Source organism: Lontra canadensis, unplaced genomic scaffold (genome assembly GCF_010015895.1).
Source record: "Lontra canadensis isolate GAN:19392208 unplaced genomic scaffold, GSC_riverotter_1.0 scaffold67, whole genome shotgun sequence".
Lineage (NCBI taxonomy): Eukaryota > Metazoa > Chordata > Mammalia > Carnivora > Mustelidae > Lontra > Lontra canadensis.
Window position 1 is genome coordinate 3,152,708 of NW_022631061.1, and position 24,930 is coordinate 3,177,637.

General features: G+C 45.0%; 1 protein-coding gene across 1 annotated transcript in view; it reads left to right on the forward strand.

The window, feature by feature from the left end:
- LOC116880671 (WD repeat-containing protein on Y chromosome-like) overlaps positions 1-24,414 on the forward strand; it is a 116,414-nt gene extending 92,000 nt beyond the window's left edge. Inside the window, 12 exon segments of the mRNA XM_032879948.1 lie at positions 408-453; positions 1,929-1,988; positions 3,107-3,272; positions 10,403-10,498; positions 12,049-12,107; positions 13,048-13,189; positions 15,048-15,087; positions 15,714-15,757; positions 15,760-15,798; positions 16,792-16,976; positions 18,973-19,049; positions 24,207-24,414. Of these exon segments, the coding sequence (XP_032735839.1) occupies positions 408-453; positions 1,929-1,988; positions 3,107-3,272; positions 10,403-10,498; positions 12,049-12,107; positions 13,048-13,189; positions 15,048-15,087; positions 15,714-15,757; positions 15,760-15,798; positions 16,792-16,976; positions 18,973-19,049; positions 24,207-24,414 (1,162 nt within the window).
- The last annotated feature ends 516 nt before the right edge of the window (positions 24,415-24,930 follow it).

A 24,930-nucleotide genomic window follows, 5' to 3' on the forward strand; every position in this document is an offset into this window, starting at 1 on the left:
GACTAGATCACTAGAGTAATGAAATTTAGCACCCACAAGTCAAAGAATACACATCCCATAAATCCTCTCCTGAACACTATGAGTGAAAACAATTCCTGATCAGTTTCTGTTTGTGCCTTGCCTCCATGGTTCCACAAGGCTGTTAGGAGAGAGTAAGCCTCGGGAGTGCAGCTGCTCACAGAGCATCATCTATAGATCTTGGAAATTATAGATCCCTTAAGTACCAGTGAAAACACTGACCCTAATTTATCCAATTACATTTTATCTTGTTCTTCATAAAAACTCTCTGGTTCTCTCCATTTATCCACAAAGACATGGCAAAATTAAACCACAGTCTTGACTGCAGGCAAAAATTAAAGAGATAATAAGCTTAAGTATTGAAACGTGCTACTCTGTTACTGTTCTAGGTGTATCATAGCTGTTGGATGGGACAGAAGAATAAATGTATATTTTGTAAGTGGAATATACCAAATTAGGTATTCCAAACCCTGCTTCCGATTGCTATCCTCCCCCCACCCGTGGATTCTTTTCCCACTGAAAACAACGTTTGTAGTAATTCCTCATGCTTCTTCTCTTTACTACAAGTCATGATATAGACAGAAGAACTCCCCCTTCCTTCCCTTTCTCCCTTTAAAAAACCTTTTTTTAAACGTTTTTTGTTTCAGTCTCTTCCCTCTAGTTCTCGCCTATGGGAAGAAGTGTAATGACTCTGCACACAGTTCTGGGAGGGGGTGGGTCCTACACCAAGAAGCAAGTGTCTGACACCAGGTGTTGTCCTATAATTCAGCTCAATCCTGACACCATCTCCCTGGAGATGGTATTGGATCCCACAGGTTATGGACTTAGTCTCACAAGCTGGTCCTTCTTGTCCCTCAACTTCAGAGACCTCCCATGCTCCCATCACTTAAGAAATTCCTAAGCTTTTGGGAGCTATCCGCCAAAAATGGGGACCAAGACCAAATACCTGTTTCTTATCATAAACCACAATACCACAAAGCGTTAGCTAGAATTGCTATCAGAGGCACAGAGGATTCTGTGGATTCCCTGGGAATCCAAAGCAGACCATGCCTTGAACGCGTAGCTCTCCACACTTTGCCTCATTCTCTTACCCCTTGTACAGGCTGGCATGCTCCCTCTTCCCCTGCGTACAGGGCCTTCAGCTGTATCTCACATACCTTTATCCCTAACTGAAGGTTAACCTCCCTATCAACTGCGCAGCCCTTTATTTTTTTCTTTCTTCCTCCCACTTTGTCTTTCTGTCCTAGTTCCTCTCTAAGTGGAAAGAGGAAATGAAATGCCATCCATAAGCAGCTCTATGGGGGAAAAAATTCTTTTTTTATGGCTTAGAGAAGGGGAAGGGATTCAGAGACAGGGGAAGCTGAAAATGCTGACTGCAGCTAAGTTTTAAATCTACCTGTGACATTTTATTTCCCCTGCTTGCTATGCTGGATGGTCATGGATTTCCAACGGTCTTTAAACATTGTAAGTTCTTTATTCATTTGAAGGTGTACCATATTTCACAGCCTAAGCCTTGCATCCCCAGATGATTTGAAAGATGGCTACCTGAGAAGCCCTGGCGTTGAATTCGTCCTTTGGTATTATAGGTTCCTGAGCTGAAGGCTTTTGTTTTAACACATGCAACGGCTATGGGTCTTATTACAAAGACGAAGCTGTGCAGACCATCCAAGCAGGATTTGTCAGTTGACATATGATTTGTTGAAATGCAATCACCCAAACATCAGAAGTGGATTGCTTTTTATTCCCACCAGCACTAGGGGAATTTGCTTTGACATTTCGAAAATCTACATCACTGGTGGGGTGAGGGGTAGGGTTATAAAATGTGCCAACACCTTCTCTCTGAAGTTGTGAGTGTGTTGGCAGCTCATTTCACTGCTTATAGAACGTCTCCTCTTTGGCTTTACATACAGGATGCACCACGTGACTTTCATCACTTCTGGAAGCCCCAGCCACACTGGCAGGATGACCTGGTGAGCCCCAGTCCACTGTCTGACTTGCACTCAAACGGGCACATGAGGCAGATACCTTTCAGTCCAAGGCTCTGCTGTGGCAGGATTCATGATGGGTCCAGGTAGAGCTGGGAGCTTGAGCTCCAAGTAGCCACTTTCCCTCCAGGAAGAGTGACAGCTGGGGTATGGGGCCACAGAAACCAATCCACGCAACTCTCTGTGAGCTCAGCCACGACTCATGTGCCGGAATGGCAGCCGAAGACGTGGTGGGTGTAACTTTGCTCAAAGAAGCCTCTACTTCTTGCTTCTGCTTGGCATGCAAAATTATATGTAATTACTGTGTCATCCTTGGGCAGCCACAGAGCCTAAGAGCTTACATTCCTGCCCTGTGATTTGTTGGGGACCCATGAGCAGGGAGTTCTTGTGATTCTTATTAGCAAAGTGCCCCCCCAACTTTCTATAGCCTCCCAGGGTTGAATGACCTTCCTCAAAACTGCCTGGATGCCAAGCCAATAAGACAAGTGCTAAGAAAGAAAAGTCACTGTGCCCAACCATCAGCTGCCATGGCTCAACCCTACCTTATACCCCCATAAATATTCCAAAAGGGACAAGTCACTAGAATACAAACTCCAGGAGACCAGACCTTGTCTGTCTTCACCATGGTATTCCCAGGACCTAGCCCAGCGTCTAGTTTATAGCAATGCCCAATTCATTTGTTTTCATTCAGCTAGCATATGCCAAAGGCCTATTGTGGGCCGAGTCTGCTTTATTCACTGAAGACGAAGTGATGAGCGAAGTGGTCATCTCATGATCTCTGCCTTCCTGGGGTTTGTGGATTAGTGATTATTGAGTGAAAGAACAAAGTTGTGCAGAAAATGCCCTGGAAGTGATGGCCACTGTAAGGATGGGCATCATGCAAGTCCGTGAAGTTCAAATACTTACTCATTCAACTATTAATTCACTCAATACATATTTTTGAGCTGCATGGATTGGTTCCAGGTGAGTCTTCTATGTGGGCAAACACAGAAGGAGGAACCCATCTGCATCCTCTGTCTTAGGCATCAGATGAAGGGGAGCTAGCTGGGGGTGATGGGGGATTTGACTTCTTCCCCATCCCTCTCCATCTCTCTCTTCCTCAGAACCACAGGCACAAGGAGGACATCCTGTGTGTGGCTCAGTGCCCACCTTTTCTTCTTGCCACCTCCAGTTATGATGGGGAGATCATCATTTGGAATGTCATCTCAGGCCACATATACTGCAAGCTGAATACTCCCACCCCCTCTGATGATGCAGAAGATGGAAAGGGTAGGTCAGGGGTAAGCTCCTTGGCTACTATGCGCAGGCCCTAGCAGCCTAGGACTCTGGCATGTCCTAAAGAGATCTCAGTTCTGGACAGCTTCCCAGTTTGTAGCTATTAGCCTGGTTTCAGGTTTAACCTGTCGGCGGGAGATTCCCAAAGCTGGGAGGAAATTTAAGAGTTTGGCTAGCTCAGTCAACATCCCCAGGCACTCATCATCAGATGCTGTCTCAGTCCAGCCCACCACCTCCGGGAGTCTTTTCTCATCTACTGTCCATCTAAAGGACTCTCTGCCCTGTTGAGTCCCTTGGGCTTTGCTTCAGTGCTGATTAACCCCTCTGTCTTCACAGGCTCCTTTTGCCCAGCAAGCAAGGCTACTCTCCCAAGCCACTTCAAACATCATCTTCTGTTGTGTCACTCAGCTATATGCTCAGGCTTTATGCCATTTTCTCCATCAACCCCCTCAGGTGGCACCCAGGGTCCCAGAGTCCTCATCCCCTACACTCTGCCACATGGGTCAATCCTTATTACTTGTATGTATGCATACACACACACACACATACACATACACACACACACACACACACACACACGTATATATATGTGTGTGTATGGTGTGTGTGTATATCTATATATATATTTCACATATATATACATACTTATGTGTGTGTGTGTATGTATACATTAAAGATTTCATGTATTTATTTATTTTGAGAGAAACCGTACACAAGCAGGGGGAAGGGGAGGGTGGTGGGGAGAGAGAGAATCTCTAGCAGACTCCCCACTGAGTATGGAGCCCAAAATGGGGCTCAATCCCAGGACCTTGAGTTCATGACCTGAGCTGAAACCAAGAGTCAAACACTCAACAAACTGAGCCACCCAGGCGTCCCTTATTACTTGTACATTTTATTCCAAAACTTTTCCCCAATTTCTCACCCTATTCTCCCTAAAATTTATGCCCTGGTTCCATTTCTTCATGACCCTCTTTCTCTGCTAATGTGATCATGGGCCCGTTCATTCATGGCTTCATTCAAAACACACTGTTGAGTTCCTGCTATGTGCCAGGCCCAGTGCTAGGTGTTGGGGCTGGTAACCACACCTCTCTCCAAGTCACGAACCCTTTGAAAAACACACTTATCTATCCACTTCATGGCTGGCTATGTTGAATGGAAAACCATGGGAACCCACAGCCAAAGGCTTCCTACCACTCCTTGCCCTACTTCCAGAGTCCAGGTTCATCCTTCCCAAGTGGCAGTCTGTAGACACCCATCTGCCAATAGCCGAGAGACCTACTACCTCACACCCATGGAACCCCAACAGGGAGATACTGGAGATTTTACATAAAACTGGGGGATTCTTGCATCTCCTGAAACCCAACCAGCAAACCCTCAGAAAACCCCACCCTGCAATCTCCTGCTTGAGGCACCTGATAACTTATTAGTCAAAGAACAGCTCTAATAACTCATTTGATTAGAAAATATCTTTGAGCCATTCCCATCGACATAACCCTGAGGGAAATGCTTAGAAAAGACTAGAGAGAGACTTGAGGCTTGATGCTGCCTTCAAATGGCTCACAGTCTAAATTAAGACACAAGATGTGCATGCCCAACAGATAAAAGAATGATAAAGCAATGCCTCGGGACTGCTGTGATTGAGACACTCTGGAAGGCAGTGTCTAGAAACTGAATACCACGAGATTAAAAAGAAATTCTTACCTGTAGACTTTTTTTTTTTTTAAAGATTATATTTATCTCTTTGTCAGAGAGTAGAGAATGAGCACAAGCAGGGGAATGGCAGGCAGAAGGAGAAGCAGACTCCCCGCTGAGCAAGGAGCCCATTGCTGGACTCAATCCCTGGACCCTGGGATCACAGCCCTAGCAGAAGGCAGATGCTTAACTGACCAAGCCACCCAGCCATTCCAACCTGTTCCCTTATTACTCATTCTGTTCCTATCCCCTTTTCTATAACATAAAAAAGATTCTTCTATGAGGCTCTTTCTGCTAGTGCCTAAAACTTTTAAAAATCTTTGAGGGAAAAGCGGTGGCATTTCCTTCTAATGATTATTTTCTTTGCCATTAAAATGAAAATAAAGTCTCTGGCCAAGAATGCAATGTTGACCTTTTAGCCAGCAGCTCTAATTTAAAACCCTGTTTGTAGCAGCATTTTTTGCTTAAAGTTATGTGACTGCTGGCTTTGAGAAACTCCTTTTCTCCCCCAAATATGAAGCCAGCCATAGCTACCAATAATTCATATTTCTACATTGCACAAATGAGATGAAAATATGGGAAAGTGCCCTATCCTTCCAGGAAAGACGAGTATTGGCTCTTCTTGAAGGTCAAACCAAAACCCAGTGGTCTTTTTCACATGGGATTGGTTAAGAGGTCACCATCTTATTTGGAAAAACTGTCCAGACTGTTCTTCTGAAGTAATTTTTAGTAGAGAGGGGAGCTAAGGGAGAAAGGCAATGGTGTAAGCCAAGCCAAATGAGACCAAAACAAATACTTTCTGCTGGCTTTTTGACATTTTAGCTTCATTCTTCCTTATATTGGGGATTGTCACATCTTCCTTGACATCAAAGAGAGAATTTGACAGTGAAAGAGAACGACAGAGATTGTAACCAGACTAAAATCCAGGAAAGCAGTGGGCTCACGGAGAGACTAAGACTTTTTCTTTTTTCTCCTCCCTCCCCCCTCCCCTCCCCATCTTCTTCCTCTTCCTACTCCTCTCCTCATAATCCCTCCTCCTTCTCCTCTTTCCCCTCCTCCTCCTCCTCTTGCTTTGTCTATTGTGGTAAAATACACACAACAACGTGTACAGTGCAATGGTATTAAATACGTTATGTGGCTGAGTAACTATCTCCACTACCCATCCACAGAACCTTCCATCATTCCCTCTTAACACCAGCTCCCCAGCCTCTCCTCCCCGCCGCCTCCCCTTACACCTTCTGTCTTCATGATTTTGACTACTCTAAGTCCTTCCTGTAAGTGGAATCATACAGTATTTGTCTTTTTGTGACTGGCTTATTTCACTTACCATAATGTCCTCAAGTTTCATCCATATTGTAGCTTATTCAAGAATTTACTTTCTTTTTTTTTTAATTTTTTATTTTTTTATTAACATCTAATGTATTATTAGCCCCAGGTCTGTGAATTGCCAGGTTTACACACTTCACAGCACTCCCCATAGCACATACCTTCCCCAGTGTCTAACCCCGCCAACCTCTCCCTAACCCCCTCCCTCCGGCAACCTTCGGTTTGTTTTGTGAGATTAAGAGTCTCTTATGGCGGGGCGCCTGGGTGGCTCAGTGGCTCAGTGGCTCAGTGGGTTAAGCCGCTGCCTTCGGCTCAGGTCATGATCCCAGAGTCCTGGGATCAAGCCCCGCATTGGGCTCTCTGCACAGCGGGGAGCCTGCTTCCCTTCCTCTCTCTGCCTGCCTCTTTGCCTACTTGTGATCTCTGCCTGTCAAATAAATAAATAAAATCTTTAAAAAAACAAACAAACAAACAAAAGAGTCTCTTATGGTTTGTCTCCCTCCCGATCCCATCTTATTTCATTAAGAATTTACTTCCTTTTTAAGGCTGAATCATATTCCATTGTGTGTGGATATGCCACAGTTTGCTTATCTGTTTTCCCATCCGAAGACAACTGGGTTGCTTCCACATTTTAGCTATTGTGAATAATGTTGCTATGAACATAGGTGTACAAATATCTCTTCAAGACTCTGCTTTTCAATGATTTGGGGTATATACCCAGAAGTGGAATTGCTTGATCATGGGGGGTTTTTTTAGATTTTTTGAGGAACCTCCGTACTGTTCTCCACAGTGGCTACACCAATTTACATTCCCACCAATAGTGCATAAGGTTCCAATTTTTCCACATCCTTGCCAACACCTATTCTTTTCTTTCTTTCTTTCTTTCTTTCTTTCTTTCTTTCTTTCTTTCTTTCTTTCTTAATAGTCATCCTCATGGGTGTGAGGTGGTATCTCCTTGTGGTTTTGATTTGCATTTCCCTGACAAGTGAAGTTGAGCATCTCTTCATGTGCATATCAGCCATTTGTATAGCTTTTTTGGAAAACCGTCTGCTCAAGTCCTTTGCCCACTTTTGAAACAGGTTTTTCTGTTTTGTTTTGGTTTTTGTTTCTTTTTTTTTTGTTTTGTTTTAGTTTTAGAGGTTCTCTCTAGTCTAGATATTAATCCCTTATCAGATATATGATTTGCAAATATTTTCTCTCATTCTGTAGGTTGCCTTTTTACTGTGGGTAGTGTTTTTTGATGCACATTTTAAAAAAATTTTCATGAAGTCCAATTTGTCTATTTTAAATTTTATTACTTGTGCCTTTAGTGTCATATCCCAGAAATCATTGCCAAATCTAATGTCCTGATGTTTTTGTCCTCTGTTTTCTTCTAAGGGTTTTACTGTTTTAGGTTTTACCTTTAAGTCTCTTATCCACTTTGAGTTAATTTTTATATGTAGATAAGCATCCAACTTCATTCTTTTGCTGGTGGATATCCAGTTTTCCCACACCATTTCTTGAAGACCGTCCTTTCCCCATTGAACAGTCTTGACACCCTTATCAAATATCATTTGACGAAAAATGCAAGGGTTCATTTTGGGGCTCTCTATTCTATTCCATTTGTCTACATGTCTGTCTTTATGTCAATACCACACTGTTTTGATTACTGTAGTTTTACAATAGTATTAAAATTGAGAGGTGTGAATCCTCCAGTTTTGCTCTTCTTTTTCAAGATTATTTTGGCTATCTGGGGTCCCTTGAAATTCCATACAAACTTTAGGATGGGTTTTCTATTCTGTAAAAAATACCATTGACATTGCTTTGTGTAGTTTTATTTTATTTATTTACTTTTTTTTTTTTTTGAGGGTGGGGGGCGGAGGCAGAGGGAGAAGTGGACTCCCTTCCGCGCAGGGGACCTGATAAGGGGCTTGATCCCACGATCCCGGGATCGTGACCTGAGCTGAAGGCAGACGCTTAACTGACTGAACCACCCAGGTGCCCCTAGATTGCTTTGCATAGTATTGACTTTTTAACGATATTAAGTGGGCTAATCCATGAACATGGATGTATTTCCATTTATTTATGTCTTCAATTTCTTTCAGTAATGTTTCGTAGGCTTCATTGTGTAAGCCTTTCACTTCCTTAATTCCTGAATATTTTATTCTTTTTGATGCTATTGGAAATGGGGTTGTTTTTGTAATTTCCTTTTCAGATGGTTCCTTGTTTCTATATAGAAATGCAACTGATTATTGTGGGCTGACTTTGTATCCTGCTACTTTGCCAAATTCATTTATTATTTCTTAGATACTAAGCTTTTTAACTAGGAAACTAATATAAAAATATTTATTTATAACTAATGATATTTGTTTATTATAACAATATAATATTTAATAAATATAATAATTTAAGTAGTATTTAGTATTTAATAATAATATAATTATAATTAATATAACAAATATTTTTAAAATACTATGTTTAATCTTCTATGTCATTTTCCTGAGTTCTTTTTTGTTTTGTTTGTTTTTTAAAGATTTTATTTATTCATTTGACAGACAGAGATCACAAGTAGGCAGAAAGAGGCAGGCAGAGAGAGAGAGGAGGAAGCAGGCTCCCCGCGGAGCAGAGAGCCAGATGTGGGGCTTGATTCCAGGACACTGGGATCATGACCTGAGCCGAAGACAGAGGCTTTAACCCACTGAGCCACCCAGGCGCCCCTTCCTGAGTTCTTTTAATATTTTATCTCATTTAGTTCTCACATTGACCCTGAGAGATAGGTACTATTGCACCCATTTTCATAGATCAGGAATCCAAGGCGAGAGAGCTCAATAACAATGATTATGAGAGGGCCTGAGTCTACCATGTCCACTATGGTTTCCTGAGTGCACAGCACAGTGCTGAGCTCAGAGGCCAGAATAAATATTGTTGAATGATTAACAACCTGATACATGAGTGTCCTCACGGTGTTAAGTACAAGGAGCAGCACCCCTCGCATTTAACTCCAGTACCAACCCCATTATTTATATGGCCCTTTATTTACATGAGACCATTCATTGCAACTCTACTCTGGGCAACCTATGTACCCTGGAGCCCACAGACTCAAGGAGGGAAATATAAAGGGAGTTCCTTGCCCACAACCTCAAGTAGCAACGTTCTTAGTGGCTCTCACAGCTTTGCTTCTAAAGAGCTTGTTGGAACTTTTCTTCTGCAGCAAATAGTTGAGTTCTGTGTGCCAAGCACTGTGAGGGGATTACAGATAAGTGATATAAACAAGACAGATGTGGCCCTTGTGTGGAGGTCCTGGAAATCTAGCCAGGAGACTGGAAGACCAAAGCGAAGCAGGGTGGTGGACTTTGAAGTTATTTAGACACTTGGCTGTGCTGTGAAGATCGGGGTTTGACGTCTCTCCCTAGAGAGCCCTCTCTGCCCCCGCCCATAGTATCTTTCGAGATTACAGATCGGATGCTGCTTCCCCTGAGAAGCCTTCATCCTGCAGGTGCCATCAGCATCCTGTTCATTCCTGGGGCTAGTTCTGCTTTGGTTCGGCTCTCTGCTTCCCTTTCTCTCTGCAGCCCTTAGTGCAATGCCTCGGCTGTACCAGAGATTTAACAGATGATGATAAAACAAGCAAACAAACAAACAAACAAGTGAATAGAAGCATGAACATCTTTATGGCCTTGAGCGAAGCTTTTCACCTTTATAAGCCTCTACTTCCTCATCTGGCCATGGGGTTAATAATCCAATAAACCATGGGATTTCACATGGTTTTCCATCTTGGTAAATGTCAAAGGTGACGTAAGATTAATTCGTATTATTCCAATCCAGGAATTTTTGGAGAGTGGGGCTTCTTGAGGAACACCCATAAAATCCTGGGCAAATTCTCCCAAATCCTTCACTCTCTCCAAAAGCCCTAGGGTCCTGCACTGCCAGGCCATTAGCCTTCACACCTGACTTCACCTGGGTTGGTTCTTAACCAGCACAGGTGCCTGCTTGCCTGAGCACCCCTGTATGCTCAGCTCCAGCTTCAGGCCCACGGTGGGGTATGGAGGTGGCAGAGTTGCAGGAAGGGGGCAAGAAAGGGCTGTGAGCCTGATGGAGATCACAACCAAACTTTCCCTGGTCACCAGGCCCAGACCGGTGTGTTTCCTGCCTCACCTTCCTGAAGTCTCGGGCTGCCAAGTTTGAATCAGCGGCCGCTTCCCTCATCACCAATGGGCCTGGAGGTGAGAATGGCATCCCCCAGAGGCTGTGCTGCTCTTTGCTAAGACTTGGTCACTGAAAGCCCAGGTTTGGAGAGGGGGGTCCCCAGTCACTCATTCCTGTCCTCTGCAACCTCTCCTATCCCTCCCTCTGTCTGCTGTCTCTCCTTGGAACCCAGGCTGATGAGGCCCCCACCCTGGCCTGCTCTGGCCCAGTCCTGCCAGCCAGCGAGGTGGTCACATGGAGAGTGAGGGCCTGACTCCCCCTTCCTCCAAATCAAGTTTCCTTGCCCCAGCTGCCCACTCAGAGGCCCTCTGCAAGTGAAGTGGGCCACAGAGGACATCACTGAGTCAGGCTGAGGAAACGCCAAGCACAGTCTGTAAGGAGAAGGCCACAAGCAGCCACAGCACATTCTGGAAGGGGAAGGCCACAAGCAGCCACAGGCGGCCTGACCAAAGAGCCTGAAGAAGACGAACAAAGAATCCTGAGTGGAGATCAGCTATGTAGCCTGCTCATTTTAGGACGAAGAAGCTGGGGCTCCCCCCAAGAACTTGAGGATGAGCTTCTGAGTCCAGATCTGCCACTAACTAGCTTGGTGACATTCCACAAATGACATGACCCCTCCGGCCCCCCACTGTGGGCTTTAGTAAAATGTAACAAGTGGGTCACAGTCCTGTTTCAAAGCTGTAGGATTTTAATTAAAATTGCGAGTTGAAAGCAGCCAGACACCTGTGTTCCGGTGGCAAAGGAAGGCTTGAGATATGTGTATTGGTCCCAGGGTACTTGGTCGTCTGTGTTCTTCTCATCATGTAGTGACAGAGGCTGTGGACTCAGGGTCCCAGCGGCCCCCCAAGCTGCAAATGTCCTTGGATGTTTCTCTCCACCCTCTACCATGAGGTGTCCATGGCTTGTGCTTTACCCAGTGGGAGCACAGATCCCCTTTGCTCCCGAGAGAAGAGGAGGAAAGTGCATTCATTAGGGAGCTCCCAAGAGGATGCAGTACACATGGGGTCCCCCTTCACAAAGGCTTGCTTCATGAACATCCATGTATAAAACATGGTCAAGAATTGTGCATAACTGGTAGGCCAAAAAGGACCTCGCCACCCCCTCCCCAAATTCCTTTGACTAGGCAAGTCCCACAGTGTGTGTGAAATAAGTGCTCATACATACAGGCACACAGATATGCACGTGAGGCGTGCACACTCACACACACACACACACACACACACACACATTATTGCTGTAGCCCAAATTTCTGGACCCTTCCTCTATGGCCCTTCTCATCAGGAAATCTGCCCAGATTAATGGAGAAAGAAAAGGCTACTGAGCCAGTTAATCCAAAACCCATACAGAAGACCCCCGCCCCAGTATTTACTGATAATCCCCGCCCTAGTATTTACTGATAATTCTAACTTATCCGTTAGCCAAGGGAGAAAGAACAAGGCCCTGGTGTCATGAGGCTGCAGGGCCTGTCAGCAAAGGCTCAGACGCTCAGCACAGGGGTGGGGGGTTGGGGTGGGGTGGGGGGGGCTTACACAGCCTCGCTGCCCTTTCTGCTGTCCCCTCCTCACAGGTTCTGTCACCTTCTGGAAGCTGTTTGGTGGGGCCTGTCCCATTGCAAACTTCACTCCTGTAAGTTGGGAAGTTGGTTGGAAATCACTTCCAGGCTTTGGGTCTGTTGTTTTTTGTTTTTGTTTTCTTTTTTTAAAAGATTTTATTTATTTATTTGAGAGAACGTGTGAGAGTACACACAGGGGTGGGGTGGGGGAGAGGCAGCAGGAAAGGGGAGGGAGAAGCAGACTCCCCACTAAGCAGGGAGCCCCATGCAGGGCTCTATCCCAGGACCCTGGGATCATGACCTCAGCTGAAGGCAGTTGCTAAGTGACTGAGCCACCCAGGCACCCATGTTTTTTTTTTTCTTTTTTGACACTAGCCTGGCTATGAAACACAGCAACTCTTTTTTTTTTTTTTAAAGAATTTATTTATTTATTTGACAGAGATCACAAGTAGGCAGAGAGGCAGGCAGAGAGAGAGAGGGAAGCAGGCTCTCCGCTGAGCAGAGAGCCCGATGCGGGGCTCGATCCCAGGACCCTGAGATCATGACCTGAGCCGAAGGCAGAGGCTTTAACCCACTGAGCCACCCAGGCGCCCCGAAACACAGCAACTCTTATGGGCTCCAAGTTCTTAGCTGTATTTTTCTATATAGCATCTCCCTATCTCGCTGAAAGATTAACACAGGCACAGTGATTGGTTCTTGCTATAAATGAGATATAGCATTCCACTTGCCATTGTCTGACAAGCAAGATAAAGACATTGCTTTATCTGCAATGACCCTGACCCCACGTGTATCTCTGATGGACTACATATGTGTGCACATGTGTTTATGTGTGTGTCATGGGCCCTATGTGTGTGTATGTGCATGGGTGTCTGGCTATCTACGAGTGGCCCCGTGTGTACATGTCTGTGAAAGGCTATGCTCGTGTGTATGTATGTGTGAGGGGCTATGTCTGTGTGTGTCTGGGATGCACCATGTGGGTGTCTCTGTAATGGGCGCTGTGCATGTCTCTTTCAGTCCAGGGACAAAGCACAGGTCAGCAGCATCGCGGTGACAGCAGGAGATGCCCTTGTCTACGTGGCTGACCAGGAAGGTTTTGTGCACGTTTATGACATCAAAGAGTACGGTCTGCAGGGACCTGAGCTACAGTCCCCCAAGAGTAAGCAGTGAAGGCTCCTTAATACCATGATTAGCACAGCTTCAGTTTTAATTGAATGTTTTCATTGGTAAAATGAAATTGTACCAGTGAGGATGGGAGGGGCTCTCTTCAACCCTTTACAAATGGATATAGTAACAAATAGCTTCATGAAAATATTCACAGTTGGCACAGATACAGGAAAATGGGCACTCAAATGCTCTTAGATAGCAAATTGGTATATACTATCTGAAGGGCAAGTTGACAGTACGTATCTAAAGCTTCAGACCAGCAGTCCTACTTCTAGGCATGTGGCCGAAAAGAATAATAAGACAAGTGCGGGTCACCTGGGTGGCTCAGTGGGTTAAGCCTCTGCCTTAGGGCTCAGGTCATGATCCTCCTGGAATCGAGCTCCACATCAGGCTTTCTGCTCAACAGGGAGCCTGCTTCCCCCTCTCTCTCTGCCTGCCACTCTGCCTACTTGTGATCTTTCTCTGTCAAATAAATAAATAAAATCTATATAAAAAAAAAAAAAGTGCCCAAAGATTTAGTTATCAGGTTGTGAATCAAAACATTGTTTGTGTGAAAGACAATCATTAGAGACAAGCTAGATATCCAACATAAGGAGAATTGGTTCAGTACGTGATGGTATAACAAATACACTGGAATACCATCTGGTCATTAAATAATAATGCTGTAAATGAAAATGTATTCACAGGAAAAATATTCATGGTAAATTATTAAGTGAAAAAATTCAGATTGCGAAATTACTGAAGTACGAGTCTTTGTTAAAACGAAGAAGTATATGGAAGACTGAAAGTCTGGAAGGACATACACCGAAGTTTTAGCAAATGTTAGCTCTTTGTAGATGAGGTTATTTATTTTTTATTTTTGGAAATGTGTATTTTCTAAGTTTTCCAGAAATATATTGGTTTAGCAGTCAGAAAAATGTTTAAAAATTTAAAACCCTTTCAGCAATTGTAAAAGTGCTCAAGTTTGGAAAAAAAAATTAGACAGCACAAAAGAATGGAAAATGGAAAGTAGTAGTTGTTAACTGTGAACTCTACTGCCTCCTAACCTGCCCTTGCTGCATCTGGAGAACACTGTTAATGAATTTTCATTTTCTTCCAGAAAATTTCTATCCATACATATAATCCATATATAAATACAGGGGCACCTACATACACACAATACATAATTTTCAGGACTTGTTTATTTTTTTCTTTGTGTCCCTTAGACAACTTTCTAACTGAGCATATTTAGCTTTGTTTAGCATATTTAATATCTAACATATATAAATGGTTATATGAAACCCCATATACATTACTATATAACTATTCGATATAATATAGAATATAGCATTTCTATATTTCTATATGTGTATATAAATACATTTCTATAAAGCCAATAGAGAGGTAAATATTTGCATACTTCCACTGAGTCATCTTTTCCTGTTCGCCACAGAAGTGTAAATGCTAGAGTAAGAGAAATTGAAATTTAAGAGTAAAGCCACCTGCCTGGTCTAGGTCATTTACTCCAAGTACTGGGAACATAGCTCTTACCTGGCTAATTCACAAAATAATTCTCATTAGTTGTCTGCTTCTGCATGCTTATCAAACCCTAAGCACTGAGGGAAACCATAACATAAGCACCTTGCACAGGACGCATTTTGTACATCTTTGGACCTGGGATAGGGTCTTATTACATAGTAGGTGCTCAATAAACACTTATCAATTAATATAACAAAACTAACGACTGACACACCAGTACCTCTCCCCTTGCAGGACACTCATCCAGATCTGACCCTGTACTGTAGGAATGGTTGTACAGCATCTCACATTAACTCCCACTGTACTCAGGTGTGTTCTTTCTTTCGATTTAGATGTGACATTCTGGCAGGCCCATGTCAGTGTGGTGACATTGTGAGTACCATCCATTTTAGAGTTCGAAAATTTGTAAGAGTTAAAATACTTTTCAGAACTTTGATCACATTAACCTTCTCAGAAGGTCTCTGAATTACTTGAAATAGGAAGACAGTATTCTAGTCCTGCTGTTGGTGAAAGAAAATATAGGTATTGTTTGCACAAGACTGATTGGAAGTCTTCATTTTTCTTGTAAATGGATGATTGTCTTCCTTGACTAGATCTGATCTGGTATTTTACTATAAGTTTGGAAATTTCGTTAATTAATTAATTAATTTATTTATATTTATTTAATTTTTTTACTGAGTTGAAAGGCGTCAGTGCTAAAGGCATGACCTGAACTCTGGCTGGGTTGTTTTTTACAACCTTGTGATCTACCCCCTAGGCCCATCATCCATAAGATGGTTTCCAGTGTATCTTGTTTGATACCTTGGGGTTGAAGCTGGAGAATTTGAATAGTGTGGTATGGTAGGAGTCAGGGAAAGAATGGTACCAGGAATAATTGGGGAGATTGACTTGGTTTCTATATTCCAACTATAATTAACAGAGCTTTGACATATTGATCCAATGTGTCTTTCATGCTGGACAAACCTTGGAGCATCTCTCCTCCCTTTCCATCTCATTAGTCTGGAGCTGATAGAAGAAAAGTTTCTGCTCTCGTCCTCCCTTGACCGCACGTGCGCCTGTGGAGTGTGGACGGGAAGTACATAGGTATGGAACATCTACCTGGCCATTACCTCAGTCCCAGTTCAGGGTTTCTGATGTAGCCTCTGTTGAGTCATGAATTCTCCAAGTGGCCAAGTGTATTAGTCAGCTCAAGCTGCCTAACAAACACCATCCACCAGGAGACTGAAACAGTAGACATTTATTTCTTGCATGAGAACAGTTCTGGAGACTGGACGTCTGGGATCAGGTTCTAGCACAGTTGGGTTTTGGAGAGAGCTCTCTTCCCGGCTTGTAGAGGACCATTTTCTTGTATCTTCACATGGCAGCGAGACTGCTCTGGTATCTCTTCTTATCAGATCCCAGTCAGATCAGGGTTTTACCCTTATGACCTCATTTTCACCTTAATGACTTTCATAAAGGCTTAATCTCCAGATATAGTCACATTGGGGGTTAGGGCTTTAGCATGTGAGTTTTGGGGGGAAAACAAAATTCAGGCCATACAGTAAAGTCAGCTTACTTTCACAAAAATTAGCAAAATCAAAGACAGTTAAACTTTAAGAACTCAGCCAGACTGAGCTCAGTGAGTTTGGTAAGGAACCCTGTTATCATAGGGTCATGTTTCTGTAGGAATGATTCAGGACTGGAGGGGCTGTGTATGGGGAAAGGCCTAGCCAGGGTCGGCTAAAGTAATAAGATTAAACTGACTTACTGTGTAGAGAGACTCTGTATATTTATTTCAGTGGGTCATCTTGTTTCCCTAACTGATACCCCTTGAAGCAAATGTTAAAACTGTTTAGAATTTATTCTGTAAATCCTTAGTATATTACTGAGTAGTTTAACCGCCCATGTGATGCATTTTGTAGGAGGCAAACCAGGCTCAGGTTTCCAGAGCCAACTGCCCTGGAGTTGTTTCTTAAGGAACTATGAAAGTGGAACTAAATTTGATTAGGTTGACCTAGCCATCTTAGCAGTAAGCTTTGCTCCAATTAGAAGCCAGGTTAGCTCCCATACTATGCCTTTTTGTCTCTATTCTTCCAGGAACCTTTGGGCAACATAGCCCCTGGAATATTTTCACTCCTGCCTCCTGGAGCCACCCTAGAGTGCCCTATGAAATTTTGACAGATCCCCAGAGCACACCTGCTCACCCAGTGCTGGGAGGGGATGTGGCTGTTCTGCACACAAAGGAGGAGGAACAAGACAAGGTGATGGAGGAAAAGGCTAAGGTTGGTCCCGGCACATCCAATTCACATCTTTGCCTTTTGGAATTTCGTGGCTTGGATTACAAACTGCAACCTGAAAGGGTCAAGGAATGACCCAGAGAACCAAGTAAATACAGGGATTAAAAGTGTGTCCCTAGATCATGCTACCGACCAGAGCTATGTTAGGGGTTGGGAGGGTAGGGATTGTTGGTCCATCTGTGGGAATGGTTGAAACTCGTCTCCTAGGGTCACCTGACTTTGTCCTCCTTTTGACCAACAAAAAGGCGACTGTCTATGGCCTTGGACTGTAAGGAGGAGACTTAGCATCAGGCTCAGCCCTGCAGTCACATCTGAGAAGGACAGACACTGACAATTCAGCCCACTGCACACACTCCCCTTTAAGAAATACACACAAAAGCTTGGCTTCCTAGCAAGTGATAGGAAGAAATGATCGGGTTAGTGCCCTAGTCTATGAAAGTCAAAATTGGAGCAAGAGATTTTGAGAGGGCTCTGGTAGATGCAGTCTTGATTTAGAGCTTAGTGAAATATATGGATTTCCAAGAAACGCTTGCCCTTTAATAAATTGAAAAGAAGGTCATTTCATGAGCTATTGCTCACTGGTTATGTTACAACTCAAAGCAGAACACCTGCTCTGCCAGCAAAATAATGTGTCTCAGATTTTTCCTTGGCAGCCTCCTAGAATACTGATCACACAGTGTAACCTCGTTGCTGACTTTTCTGTAGAGCTCCAAACATACTCAAAATAGGAAATAAAGGGACCCGGCAAACATAGATCAAGAAAACCTTCTGTCTTGTCAGAGGCCTCTCAACATTGCCACGATCGTGTTCTCGTAAGCATTCCCAAGGTTATAAAGAGGTACCGTGGTGGCTCTCAGGAGATCAGGATGTGTCTACCCAGCACTATCGGTCTATTTAGAAATACCATAATTTCCGTGTGCATTTGATATAGAGCAAATAAATGAGTTCATTAATTTTGACAGACCCACAATTTGGAAACAAAAGCACAGAGAGAGGTGGGAAGAGAGGAAGGCCAGGATGAGGGAAATGTGCTGACGTGCGCAGAAGCCAGGCGGATGTTTGGCTGGAAGCAGTCCTAGAGAGAAATTCTGACTGCAAGTCTAATGTAGGAACCGGAAGGAGGGAGCTGAGGGAGAAGGGCAAAGCAGGAGGAAGAAGGAAGGGAGGGGAAGGGAGAGGCAGGGAGGGAAGGAAGGCTATTCGGTTCAACAAATCAAAATAGATAATTTACGTGATGTTTGTTCTCTGAGAGTGAAAGGGGGTGGGGCAGTGGACTCCAGGATTGACCTTGGTCTTGTGTAGATAAACCATTAGGTGCTTCTGTGTTTATTATCCTGTCCAATTTGATTGCTGTTACCTCAGGAAACAGTCTGTCAATTCTTTCTAAGAGAAATACATGGGGAAAATTAAGAAAAGAATCTCAGCCCTTACGTAGAGTATTTGGGCCAGTCAATGGGAATCCAAACTGTGAAATTGCAGAATAAAGTGTTGGCAGCTCTGTTTACAAGGTAGGGTCTCCTGAGTTCTGGTCTCAAGTTCACCTTCATTAGATGTGTGACCTTCACCAATCACTCCTATTAATCTATGAAACGAGAGGGGGATCAGCTGATGTGTGTGTTTTGTTCCAGCCCTAAAAACGTTAGGTTTCTCTGTATGTCTGTTTTGCAAAACTGAATGTGTTGATTGGATTCTGGGTGTCAGTAGCAATTCTTCCAGAATATCAGCATATCAAATACAATCACAACTAAAATAAGTTGACGGAATGCAGAAAATCATTCACCTGGAAAATATCTCATATGAGTTGGTGGTTTGAAAACTTGAGTAAAATCTCAGGGGAAAATGTTCTTGTTTTCCAGCAGATTCAGCCAGGCTGGATCTTGTTCCAACATGGAAAATTCATGTAACTGACAAGTTATCCCTGTTCCCCAACCAAAGTGTGATCTTGGGTTCTCAGTCCCATAACTGTTCCTTCTTCTTCCAGCCTGAAAAGACCCCTAATCCTCGCTCTCCAGAAGACCCCATCCCTGAAGTTGAAATGAAAGAAGACATCGATCAATGGTATGCATTTCGCAATGGCAGGTTAGCCTAATAGGAATAGGCAGGTTGAAGTGAGGGCCCCTCTGAAGTAAGGCAGCCTTTCCTGGCTGAGGCATCCCACACCACTCTGTCATCAACATGGGTCACTTGTCCCTTAGACTATAATGAGGTCATCATTTAAATCTCGCCAGTGTGATGTCCTACCTGCATGACTGGACACCCTGAGCCCCAGTTTTGTCTAGCCATCCCAGGTGGCCAAGGGCGACCTTGTTGAGTTCTTCACCTTGAGCTCCATGGCTGATGTTGCTGCCTTCAAGGCCATGTGGGGCAGTACTCCCTCACTGTTCTTCTTGCAGCCGCTCAGACTTCCTGAGGGTGTGGGGTGAAGATCCAAAGCTCAGAAAACATGGGGTACCCCAAAGGCCTTGTGTGCCCTCTAGTTTCCCTGCACCGGGATGTGGCTGGGTCCCACAGAGAAGTGAGATGAATGAAAGCGTCTCTCCAGTTCTGTGAGGTGTTTTGTTCTCCAGGCCCCATACCAGCTGTCTTGGGTCCCAATCATCAAGGGACCTGGAAACAGCTACTCAGTGTCACCTGTTACTCCTTTCATCATGGGATTTAGATCTAGGCTGTGGGGGTGCATGAGTGATGACACCACCCTGACTTGCCCATTTCCATGGTGCAGTGGTTCCAAATCATCAGGAGCCCAGACCTCTTCTTTGTACTTCTGCCCAGTATCTTCATTCTGGTTTCTGTCTTCACTATCATCTTATGGTACAAATAGCCGCCAGGGCCTCCCACTTTCCAAATAGTCTGAAGAAACAGGATCATGGAGAACAGATGCCCAGGACAAAAGGGAGGCACATCCCAGCCAGAACTGCTCCCTTTATGAACTTTTCCAGGAGGTCCTACACACTTCTGCTTACATCTTGTTGGCCAGAACTTAGACACATGGTCACACCTAGCTGCAAGAGAATTCAAAGTTCTGTAACCAAGAAGGAAAGCAACAAAGGACTTTTAGTAGGTGACTAGCCAATCTCTGTTCCAGTGGGTCAAATAGTAGGATGTTTCAGACGCTATCAAAATCAGAAGGCAGGGACGCCTGGGTGGCTCAGTTGGTTAAGCAGCTGCCTTCGGCTCAGGTCATGATCCCAGCGTCCTGGGATCGAGTCCCACATCGGGCTCCTTGCTCATCAGGGAGCCTGCTTCTCCCTCTGCCTCTGCCTGCCATTCTGTCTGCCTGTGCTCGCTCTCTCTCCCTCTCTCTCTCTCTGACAAATAAATAAATAAAATCTTTAAAAAAAAAATCAGAAGGCATCACACATGGAAACCCTACCTTGTGTATCATGCCAGAAAAAAGTTGACAGCCATGAATCTAAAGTTTGGTTAGAAAATGGCATGGACAAGGGGTGCCTGGTTGGCTCAGTTGGTTAAGTGGCTGCCTTCAGCTCAGGTCATGATCCCAGGTTCCTGGGATCGAGCCCCACATCGGGCTCGCTGCTCAGTGGAGAACCTGCTTCTCCCTCTCCCTCTGCCTGCCACTCTGCCTACTTGTGCTCTCTCTATCTCTGTCAAATAAATAAATAAAATCTTTTTTAAAAAGAAATTAAATGGCATGGACAAAGATTAGAGTTACAGGTCTGTCTTTGAAAACAGTGTGACCTCAGGCAAGGCATTTAGACTTCCTGTTGGTACCCAGGATCTCCCAGGAGGATCTGTGATCTAAGGAGATGGTGAGAATGACGTTGTGTTTGTCTGGAGACAGAAAGGGAGCAGGAGTCTCCATCCACAGACACCTTGGGTCTTCATCATTGTCATCACAGGTGAGGGCAGAATCAACATCATTCTTTAAACACCTTTGCAGAACCAGTGTGGGTTTTAATTGCCTCTCCTTGGAGTGTTAGTCTGCTCAGGCTGCTGTAACAAACCAGTCTTACCCAAGTCTTACCCAACAGACATTTATTCTTAGAGTTCTGGAGGGTAGAAGTCCAAGATTGAGGTTTGGGGCAACTCAGTTCCAGGTGACGGACTTCTCACTATGTCCTCATGGGGTGAAACAAGAATCTCTCTCTTCTTCTTCTTCTAAAGACACTAATCCTATCCTAAGGGTCCTACCTCATGACCTCATCAACCCTAATGACCTCCCAAAGACCCCATCTCCAAACAGCATCACACTGGGGGTTAGGGCTCTAACATCTGAGTTTTGAGGGACATCGTTCAGTCCATCTCCAGAGATGGCTCTGGGTGTGGGGTGGGACAAGGCTGCCAAACAACATAAACCAAGAGCAGGAGGCAGCTGTAGGAAGATACCATCATGCTCGTTAGGTCCACGCCAAGAGGGGCAGCATGAACGTTGGCTCTGGACTCAGCATCGATTCTCTCTTTCTCTCTGCTGCAAGGCCACAAGAGTGGAACCTTAAAGGGGGGAGCTGTGAGCAGTGAAGAAAAGAGGCCAGAGTGGGGCTGCTTAGAGAGTCCCAGCCAGGAGGGGAACCAGTGGAAATATTCTCATCCAGTTGGATGGACACCAGTTTGTTGGGCTACTTAAAACTCTATATTTTTTAAGGCAGAGAACCCTACATAAAACAGTAAATGTTTTACTTCAATTTGCAACAGTAAGATATACATTGTTCCCCAATCTTTGGATTTGGGGCCATGACTTTCTCTTCAACCAAGAGACAATTCAGCACAGCCTTCCATAAATACATTATATACGGCTTCAGTTTCTGCTCTTTTTAAGTAGAGCAAGAACTGAAAGATACTTGCAAAGCAATATGAGCACAGTACCCTCCTAGATTTTTAGAATTTTCCACACACTTTAAAAATTTGTCCCATCTATCCTCAATTCAATATCACCCTTCTTCTTGTCTTCCCAAAGAATTCGTCTTAGTTTTCACAAAATGAAAACTATTCACCCGAATTTCATTAAATTTCATATCATGTAAATTGATTTATGACCGCAATAAAAGGTACTCCTGGCATATAGATTTGGGAACAAATACAGAAGGTCTTTGTTAAGCACACAACTCAACCCTCAACCATTGGGAGCAGATGTGTCATTGACCAGCCGTGACCGTTGGGAAGCTGTGGGCATCGGGCACGGTGTTTACAGGGTCAGTCAATCCATCATTTCAGTTAAGAGGGCATCTACCATGTGTGATCCTTTGAGTAGCAAGAATCAAAACAAATCAAACGGATGCCTTTCTCTGGACAGCTTGGCTGTAGCATTGAGGACAAGAAGAAGAGAACACGGGCAGGAAGCAAGAGGGCTATGACCCTGTCCTTGGTCTACCCATCAGATACCTCACCTGCACTTTCTCAGTGGGGCCTGCCTTCTCAAACAGCACACACCTCATCCAACACCAAAAAATATTGGGGATCTTCCAGGCCACCTCTGATGTTTAGGCGGGAATTACTAAATGATCTTGTTTCATTCTCATAGCATCCTGGAGATGGACTGTGTGTTTTCCACACTTATAGATAAGGAAACTGAGGCTTGGGAGTTGACCAAAGTCAAACCACTGGTCAGTATAAGGCTGGCACATGGTGTCACCGGTCTGTGAAAAGACCAGGCCTCAGAGAAGGGCTTTTATATGAGCATAGAAAGGAAGTTGTAGCTTTTTTTTTTTTTTCTTTTGAGGCAGTGGAGAGGGGTAGAAGGAGAAGGAGAGAGAATCCTCAAGCAGACTCCCCACTGAGCATGGAACCCCAAGCGGGGCTCAATCTCATGACCCAGAGATCATGACCTGAGCTGAAACCAAGGGTCAGTTGCCTAACCAACTGAGCCACCCAGACGTCCCCCTGAAGTATAGCTTTACAATGCTCCAGATAGGAAGTAGAAGCTGTAGGCAATGGGCAGCTGATCGTGGAATCAAGCACCCTCCCCCAAACGCAGGCCAGAGTGATGGCGCTAGTGTTAACTAGCTGGGGTTCACTTGTACACAAAGGGGTAAGCAAGCTGCCAGGAGTAGGGACTTTCCGGGCTTTGTGGGGTGAAGCGAGTCTGGGAGCGGCAGACTGGGAAGAGACCCTGTACCAGGAAGGCGAGTGGGTGACTCAGTGACCATGCATGGAGCAGAGGGAGGGAGAGGATACCCTTGGACTCTCAGAGACACGGGGGGTGGGGGGAGCTACTGACAGAGGCCATGGAAGCCAGGAAACAGAGAAGGGCACCACAGAGACAAACGGTGCTCTAGGGAAGGGTAGACAAGTATACCTCCTATACCTGATAGATGCAGAACATTCAGGCTTGGTCTCAAGATTTTTGCCGGAAATTGTACATGGATACTTTCAGGGCATTTACACTGCCCTCAGCTGGGCGTGGTGAGAATAGAAGAGTCTGTGACCCGAAGGAGTTTACACTAGGGGAATCAGGGAGGTTGTCTCCAGGCTCTAGCCCTTCACCGCTTGGCTGTCCTCTGACAGCCGGGGTGCAAAGCATCGTGGAAACAGTAGTGCAGGCTTCCTGGAAGAATGGTTCGTACCCAGACCTGTAAGTTGAATAGGACATAGCCATTCGCAAGGGAACCTTTAGAGAAGGAAGAGCGGCTACAGCCTGGATCGACTATAAGGACATTAAGCTAAGTGAAATAAGCCAGAGGCAAAAGGATGAATCCCGTGGGACTCCCCTTACAGGAGAAACTAGGAGGAGTCAGCCTCAGAGAGACAGAGAGGCCATTGCCAGGGGGCTGGGGGGAGAGGGGAATAGGGAGTTGTAGTGTAATGGGGGATAGAGTTTCCATTTTACAAGATGCAAAGAGTTCCAGACATGAACGGAGGCGATGTTTGCACAACAGTGTGAATGGGCTTAAGGCTACACAACTACACTGTAGTTCACAATGGCTAAGATGGCACAGCGTGTGTTGTGCGAATGGCTCGGATTCTGGGGTGGGGGAGGGGGCGACTGTGGCAAGGACTTGACTATGAAAGGATTCTGAGAGGTGGGAGTAGGTGGCTTTTCAAGGTGTTGAGAAATAAACAGGAGGGAGATGAGCTGCTGACAGAGGGTGGATAGAGGGGTGAGTAGAAGAGACCAACATGCCCCTGGTATTGCTAATGCAAGCCGTAGGATGATGGCAAGGACCACCGTGCTGAGCAGGGGGCTTACGTTTTGGCAGGAGGCAGCAGGGGGCTGAGGAATTGAGGAATCTGCACCCTCACCTGGTTCTTTCCCTCCAGGCTGCCGCTGGACTGGAGCCCATCTTCCAGGAGAACATGTGGGCTGGGGTGGCCGAGCATCTTCCAGACCCTCCGGTGCCACGAGGTCGCCTGCGCATCCGCTGTCGGGGAGAAGCCAGACTTGTCTATTATCGGCTCAGATTTGTTTAACGTAAATTTCCTCGCGAAGGAACAAGAAGGAGGTGAAGCTGCCCAGAAGGAGCACTGATCACACAGCAGTTTCCCTGTCTGCGCTCTGAAGGGACCAGGTTGCTATTTTCTTGGCAAGTTCTTCTTTCCCAGTTAACCTAGATGTCTGAGCGAGAGCCCACTTTGCCCATCAAGGGCCAGGAAGAAAGACCAAGGAGTGATTTCGGCCAGTGTGGGCTTCCTCCCAAAGCGATTAGAGCTTGAATTGAAGCAAACGAGTCAGATTCAAGGTTTTCCTTCCTTGGAAGCCAAGATTTCATTGAGGGAAGCCAGCGCAGAGCTGACGGGCTGCAGCTCCAACACACGCAGATATCACCAACCACCGCCATCCGCCGCCGTGGATGGACAGGAAAGGGAGGCTGCTGGGAAAAATCCGACAATTTCGAAAGTTTGTCTTATGCCAGGCAAGCCACGGTTAATCGCTGGAATGTATTATCTCCTTTATTCCTAATAACACCTCTATGAGTAGATACTATTAGTGTCCCGTTTCACCAACAAGGAACCTGAGGCTCCGGGAGGTTAGACGGCTGGCTGA